General features: G+C 42.5%; 1 protein-coding gene and 2 long non-coding RNA genes across 3 annotated transcripts; all 3 read right to left on the bottom strand.

Moving 5' to 3' along the window:
* Window positions 1-342: 342 nt before the first annotated feature.
* On the bottom strand, window positions 343-2,182 carry LOC120683449. The gene is made up of 5 exons (XM_039965529.1): window positions 1,516-2,182; window positions 1,237-1,428; window positions 1,038-1,148; window positions 780-948; window positions 343-679 (listed from the first exon to the last, which is right to left on the bottom strand). The coding sequence occupies exons 1-5, from the start codon at window positions 1,842-1,844 to the stop codon at window positions 560-562; spliced, it is 921 nt and encodes a 306-aa protein (XP_039821463.1). The 5' UTR covers window positions 1,845-2,182; the 3' UTR covers window positions 343-559.
* A 251-nt stretch (window positions 2,183-2,433) lies between these two features.
* LOC120683450 lies at window positions 2,434-4,194 on the bottom strand. The gene is made up of 2 exons (XR_005678801.1): window positions 3,813-4,194; window positions 2,434-3,491 (listed from the first exon to the last, which is right to left on the bottom strand). It is a non-coding gene; the product is annotated as an uncharacterized LOC120683450 (long non-coding RNA).
* Window positions 4,195-4,329: 135 nt separating this feature from the next.
* On the bottom strand, window positions 4,330-7,697 carry LOC120683448. The gene is made up of 3 exons (XR_005678800.1): window positions 6,773-7,697; window positions 5,293-6,451; window positions 4,330-4,971 (listed from the first exon to the last, which is right to left on the bottom strand). It is a non-coding gene; the product is annotated as an uncharacterized LOC120683448 (long non-coding RNA).
* Window positions 7,698-7,767: the final 70 nt, after the last annotated feature.

The following is a 7,767-nucleotide window of genomic DNA, read 5'->3' as shown; positions in this document are numbered from 1 at the left end:
CTACATTCTTCACTACAACAAAAAGGATCAATAAGACACTACCACAGATCAACACATCACAGGCGGTTCTAAAAGCCCATCAGTGACGGTTTTCCAAAACTGCCATAACGATAGCAGCAGTGATGAGGTGGCCATCACTGGCGGTTTTAAAACCGCCAGTGATGCCCCATCATCACTGGCGGTTCTAAAACCGCCAGTGATGCCCATCAGTAGAACCGCCACTGATGTAAGTTTTGCCATACGTATTTTTAGGTTTTTATTTTAATATTTTATGTTATTTAATATTTTAGTTTGTTATTTACTAAGGTGCTCTATGCTAATGCACTATATAATACAACGATATACACCACAAATCCATCAAGATATATTACAAATGTTGCAATGTTCTCCAAAATGTAGTTTGACACACAAAGCGACATTAAAGTTCACATGGCCCAATACAAATCGAAATTAAAGTTCACTAGTCTTTGAAGAGGTTGCGGGACATCTTGTTTCGTGGGTTTACGCTGATCAGTCTAGACACCAGTTCTTGAGTGTAATCTCCGCCATATCTCTTGGTTCATGCAATGGAGTATTTCCCTTCAACGCTAACCACGTGTTCCAGGATGAAGTTTGCTATCTCTTCTTGAAATCCTCTGATCTCTTGTTCAGTGAGCTTGTTATGGCCATGTGTCTTGCGCTGTGGTTGAAGACAAAACAATATGCAAATGCACAAATGTAAGACAACAACATTATTTTGTCGAATTAACAGACAAACAAGAAATAGGAAGCATACATACATCCTGATTTCCCTCTTCCATCTTGATGCCAATGTGACGGAGCATTGCCCACATCGCGTATAAGCCGCATTCATTGCTGCCCTCCGGTTGATCAAGGCATTGCATGGAACTAGACGCAACGACAAATGGGGTGTGACTCTTCTTCTCTTTGTCAAGTTCGGCCTTGACACTGTGACAAGTTTATTAAAAAGGTAAGAAAGGTTGCGACAGTCTAATGTGCTATGTGTATGTGTGTGTTGGAATAATGGACACACTCACCGATTAAGTAAATTGACTAGGTCATTGACATAATCAAGTGACCTCTGCTTTGAGTCCCACACCTCGATACGTGTGAAATCAAAGTCGATAGTCACGAAGACAAAATGGAAACTAGAATAAAAAAGGACTAGCTAGTTAATGATTAATGTTCCAATAAATAGAGGAAGGCATAAATAATTAAGGGCTTAAGAACACATACGAGCAGTTGTAGGTTAGGAGTATTTCAGTCTGCCCTTTTTCAAGGAACCCTGCGATCGAACATTTCACCCTCTTGAACAGATCGTTTACGTCAGCGTATCCTTTGCCTGTGATGTTGAGCTCATTGACTAAGCAGGGGTCCAAGAAGGCAAAATCCTTTATTTTCGCAGTCTTACACAATTCCGCCGTTCTTCTGCATAAAGCATGGTATACATATGTTAAAGCGTTGACGACATATATAGTTGAGATAATATCGTGTGTGTAGTAGTATTTTACTTACAGAGACCACAACATCATAAGTTGGGTACCCATGTCGCGCCTCTGGTAGAGCTGAAACAAGTCTTCATACTCGACATGGTGCAACATTTCATCTAGATGATGGAAAACCGAGTCAGCCTTGATGACCACTTCGAACCCACTGTTCCCTGCTGTACTACTGTCGAGCTTGTAATATTGATGTAGATCACGCATGTGTAAGGGCAAACGTGGAAGCTCTTTGCTTTCAATCAATGGTTGGCCTAGTTTGAATTTGTAGGCGAGCTTGGCTTTTTCCATAGTATCAAAATAGATCTCTTGAGCTTCCTCAAATGTCAATGTCGCACCTTCCATCAGTTTATGTATCTACCATCATAATAGCCCGTTCTTGCTCAACCAATTCCTTATTTTGTAAGCTTTTAATTTGCCTGTCAAAATCCGAAACTCCAGGCTTCTCGAATACGGCTATCCTTTTCAGAAATCTAAGTTTTGCCTCCTTGGTTGGAGGTTCATCTTCTTTTTTCTTTTTCTTCATCAATGATGTAATGCTCGCGTTCATCTCCTTTTTCTGAGTCTCTTTGGGAGCATTACTTACACCACTCGATGATGACCTTTTCTGGGGTCGTGATGAATGGGATGTGCATTGCTGGGCTGTTTCCTTATGCTGAGGTGCAGAACAAGGAGTCTGCTCTTTTTTGTAGCATCTTGTGGGGAGAGAGGTGGGGGAGACTGCTGTTCTCTAGCTTCAGGTGAAGCTGGACGTGGAGGAGTAGACAACTTATTAGGTGGAGGAGGATGCGGCGAAGGAGGCTGCTGCTCTCTAGCTTCTAGTGAAGCGGAACGTGGAGACTGAGGAGGAGGAGGAGGAGGAAGAGGCAAGTCATCTCTAGGTTGAGATGAGCTATGAGGTAGGTCATCTTCGTCCTCATCATCAGAGGGTTCGTCAACAAGCCTTATCCATTTTTTGCGCCAAGCAACAAAGGTATTTAGATTCTGGTCTAGACGCGGCCTGTCGGTCTCCACTGGGCACTCAATGTGTATTCTGATGAATCTCTTATGCAGTATCCTGTCAATGCTGACCGCCTGACCTTAGCATATCTGGGTGGAACTACGTTGTTGTGCAACACATCACTAGTTGGAGGCCAGGCCTGGCCGATTGCAACCTTGTCAGTGGTCCATTGCTGCTGAATGTACAGCTTCACTGGAACGCAACTAGTGATAAAATCCACCACATGAATTGCATTTGACTCATCCACATCAAGCGGAGTTGATCCACAGCTACTACGAACACCTTGCCTTACCCCCGGGCTCATGCTTGCCGGACGAGGAGAGATTTGTGACGATTGAAAGGCCTCTATTGCTACCAACCTGTCCTTGAACTCCTTAAGCCGCTTTTCGTAATCTTCTTGCAGTGAAGCATGTGTAGTCCGTCTACGCCGGTAAGAGGATATTTCATCCTGGAATGTTATCTTCCAATGATAAACCCCGTGCCCTCGTGTGCGACCGGGGTGCTCGGCGTTTCCGAGTGCCTGGGTGATCACGTCCTGCTCCCTCCAAGAGTTGCGGACCCCCTGCCTCACCTCTTCAGTCATTGTGGACATCGTGGTCATGAGTTGGCCACGTCCGTATTTGGTACAGAAAGTGTACCATCATCTTGGAACTTTGCCCCTCTAGCCAGCAGGAATTGTACCGCTCTGAGCTGCCAATCGCTGGTAACGGGAGTCACACCGTCCTTTGCCAATTCTGCAAGTCGCGCGTCCCATTTTGGCAACTGGTGAATGTAGCCACGTGAGCCTAGACGATGTGGATTTCTGTTCTTGTCCGAGTTCTCTTTATTCTTAGCGCTCAATGCCTTAGCCTCCTCTGATAGCTTGTATGCCTTGAACTCGTCCCAGAAGGCCTTCTGCTTCTCATATTCTTTGGTAAAGTCTGGCTGCCTTATATTAGTGGGCCGCGGACGAATGTGGCTTTTTCTAGCAGTGTGAGTACTTCACTTGAAGGCTACAAAATAAAAGAAAAACTAAGTTGTAGATGTTGTCAAGTGTTATTCTTTCAAACAAAAATTATAGGTTCAGGCAGGGTAATTAAACAAAAAAATCAGGCAATTTCTAATGGATGGTTGTTTACAACCCCAGTATCTTTGGAGTCTACTACTATTTCCAACAGGTCGTATTATATGAATTCAATCTAAAGTTAGCATTTACGGAAATGAAAACATTTAAAAGTCAATATGAGTTTCCTTGTCCTTTTTTAGCGTCGATACAAAGCATTGCAGAGATGCGGAAATGATAAGATGCACCGATAGTAGGAATCATTACTTACCTTCGTGACAATGATGGGAATTTTTTCCTGGAAGAGAGCTGAACCTTGCTGGGTGTCTTTGTAGTGCTTTTGATCTTTTCGATGTTCAGGATGTTCTCCAAGGTGGGCTGGTATAATTGGTGGAATCCTTTTCGTTGGTACAAAAAAGGATTCCAGCAATTATACAGCCGGTATATTCCCCCAGTTGATATTTTCTACTAGTCCAGCATTATTCGCCAAAAAAGAATAGTCCACCTTCACTACAATTTTCAGTGGACGGTTGTTTTCCATCTTGAGCATCTTTGGAGTTCTACTATTTCCAACGGACGTTATTATATGAATTCAATCTGAATGTTAATATGCTAACGAAAAGGTCTGTAATGGCTAGTTCTAAAAGCCACTATGGAAACGGATGTCTATTCGGATCTCAGATTTTTTATCATTTTTCTTCGATTATGGACAAATAAGATATAAAATTTACTACGTAAATTCATAGCCTTGTATTTAACATTGATCTTGTAAAGATTCATAAAAAATAAACATCAAATTTATCATATATATTCTCAAATAATAGATATAAAAATTCGGATACGGATCAGAAACGGATACGGATGTTTTTTCACCTTTTTAATTGTAGGGAGCAAATAATGCATAAAAAAATCTATACAAAATTTTATTCTTATGTGTAATAATATGTTTGATAATATAAAAAAAATTAGCATAAAATTTCAAGCATATCTATTTTAAAATATCAAATTTGTTCGAAAATTCGGATGTTTAGTTCCCACCCCTTGGCCCACGTCCGTATTTGGTACAGAAAGTGTACCATCATCTTGGAACTTTGCCCCTCTAGCCAGCAGGAATTGTACCGCTCTGAGCTGCCAATCGCTGGTAACGGGAGTCACACCGTCCTTTGCCAATTCTGCAAGTCGCGCGTCCCATTTTGGCAACTGGTGAATGTAGCCACGTGAGCCTAGACGATGTGGATTTCTGTTCTTGTCCGAGTTCTCTTTATTCTTAGCGCTCAATGCCTTAGCCTCCTCTGATAGCTTGTATGCCTTGAACTCGTCCCAGAAGGCCTTCTGCTTCTCATATTCTTTGGTAAAGTCTGGCTGCCTTATATTAGTGGGCCGCGGACGAATGTGGCTTTTTCTAGCAGTGTGAGTACTTCACTTGAAGGCTACAAAATAAAAGAAAAACTAAGTTGTAGATGTTGTCAAGTGTTATTCTTTCAAACAAAAATTATAGGTTCAGGCAGGGTAATTAAACAAAAAAATCAGGCAATTTCTAATGGATGGTTGTTTACAACCCCAGTATCTTTGGAGTCTACTACTATTTCCAACAGGTCGTATTATATGAATTCAATCTAAAGTTAGCATTTACGGAAATGAAAACATTTAAAAGTCAATATGAGTTTCCTTGTCCTTTTTTAGCGTCGATACAAAGCATTGCAGAGATGCGGAAATGATAAGATGCACCGATAGTAGGAATCATTACTTACCTTCGTGACAATGATGGGAATTTTTTCCTGGAAGAGAGCTGAACCTTGCTGGGTGTCTTTGTAGTGCTTTTGATCTTTTCGATGTTCAGGATGTTCTCCAAGGTGGGCTGGTATAATTGGTGGAATCCTTTTCGTTGGTACAAAAAAGGATTCCAGCAATTATACAGCCGGTATATTCCCCCAGTTGATATTTTCTACTAGTCCAGCATTATTCGCCAAAAAAGAATAGTCCACCTTCACTACAATTTTCAGTGGACGGTTGTTTTCCATCTTGAGCATCTTTGGAGTTCTACTATTTCCAACGGACGTTATTATATGAATTCAATCTGAATGTTAATATGCTAACGAAAAGGTCTGTAATGGCTAGTTCTAAAAGCCACTATGGAAACGGATGTCTATTCGGATCTCAGATTTTTGATCATTTTTCTTCGATTATGGACAAATAAGATATAAAATTTACTACGTAAATTCATAGCCTTGTATTTAACATTGATCTTGTAAAGATTCATAAAAAATAAACATCAAATTTATCATATATATTCTCAAATAATAGATATAAAAATTCGGATACGGATCAGAAACGGATACGGATGTTTTTTCACCTTTTTAATTGTAGGGAGCAAATAATGCATAAAAAAATCTATACAAAATTTTATTCTTATGTGTAATAATATGTTTGATAATATAAAAAAAATTAGCATAAAATTTCAAGCATATCTATTTTAAAATATCAAATTTGTTCGAAAATTCGGATGTTTAGTTCCCACCCCTTGGCCCACGTCCGTATTTGGTACAGAAAGTGTACCATCATCTTGGAACTTTGCCCCTCTAGCCAGCAGGAATTGTACCGCTCTGAGCTGCCAATCGCTGGTAACGGGAGTCACACCGTCCTTTGCCAATTCTGCAAGTCGCGCGTCCCATTTTGGCAACTGGTGAATGTAGCCACGTGAGCCTAGACGATGTGGATTTCTGTTCTTGTCCGAGTTCTCTTTATTCTTAGCGCTCAATGCCTTAGCCTCCTCTGATAGCTTGTATGCCTTGAACTCGTCCCAGAAGGCCTTCTGCTTCTCATATTCTTTGGTAAAGTCTGGCTGCCTTATATTAGTGGGCCGCGGACGAATGTGGCTTTTTCTAGCAGTGTGAGTACTTCACTTGAAGGCTACAAAATAAAAGAAAAACTAAGTTGTAGATGTTGTCAAGTGTTATTCTTTCAAACAAAAATTATAGGTTCAGGCAGGGTAATTAAACAAAAAAATCAGGCAATTTCTAATGGATGGTTGTTTACAACCCCAGTATCTTTGGAGTCTACTACTATTTCCAACAGGTCGTATTATATGAATTCAATCTAAAGTTAGCATTTACGGAAATGAAAACATTTAAAAGTCAATATGAGTTTCCTTGTCCTTTTTTAGCGTCGATACAAAGCATTGCAGAGATGCGGAAATGATAAGATGCACCGATAGTAGGAATCATTACTTACCTTCGTGACAATGATGGGAATTTTTTCCTGGAAGAGAGCTGAACCTTGCTGGGTGTCTTTGTAGTGCTTTTGATCTTTTCGATGTTCAGGATGTTCTCCAAGGTGGGCTGGTATAATTGGTGGAATCCTTTTCGTTGGTACAAAAAAGGATTCCAGCAATTATACAGCCGGTATATTTCCCCGGTTGATATTTACTAGTAGTAGAAAACTAGCCCAGCATTATTCGCCAAAAAAGAATAGTCCACCTTCACTACAATTTTCAGTGGACGGCGAGATCCAGCCGGGCGGTGCTCCAGGCGGGACGGCGAGCGGCGCTCCAGGCGGCCCCGGCTCCGAGCTCCATCCACCAACGGCGCGAGGCGGCGCCCTGGCCACCACCGACGCGTGGCGCGGGCCCCTGCTCCGGCAGGATCCGCTCCTCCATGACCGGCATGACGCGGACGGCGGTGGCGGGGGCGCTTCCAGCTCCACGGGCGGCTTCTCCGGGTCCTCCACCGACACGCGTACGCTGCTGCCGCTGCTGTTGCCCTGATGATGGTCACTGGAGCCGGCGCGGCGGCGGCGGGAGCGGCGGAGCAGGTAGCGCGCGGCGTGCCCGCTGCGAGCGGCTGGTACGGCGCGCGGGTTTGGGTGTTCTGCTTGCGGTAGCTGTTGGAGAAGGAGAGATTTGGGGTGTTATCCATTTCACTGTGCGCCACCCAAAGCCTGGAATGGCTCTCGTGTTTGCCTTCCGTCTGTTGGAGACAGTTATGCGTAGGTGGCGTTTTCTTTGGTGGCTTTGAGTAATGGTCCGTCATGGAAAGTTGAAGCTGCTTTGTCGCTTTTGCCCCCAAGTGATGAAGCATGATAGGCTTTGTGTGTGTTTGTCGCTAAGTGCTAGCGGCTCAATTGTTATGCGGGTGTGTCATGGCTTTGTATGAACTTGTATTCTTCTTAATTAAACGGTTGAGTTCATTTTTTTTTTGTTAAAAGAACGTAGTACCAGTAGCATATAC

Source organism: Panicum virgatum, chromosome 7N (assembly GCF_016808335.1).
Source record: "Panicum virgatum strain AP13 chromosome 7N, P.virgatum_v5, whole genome shotgun sequence".
NCBI classification, from domain to species: domain Eukaryota; kingdom Viridiplantae; phylum Streptophyta; class Magnoliopsida; order Poales; family Poaceae; genus Panicum; species Panicum virgatum.
Note: the sequence above shows the minus strand (reverse complement) of the source record. Positions and strands in the feature narration are given on the sequence as shown.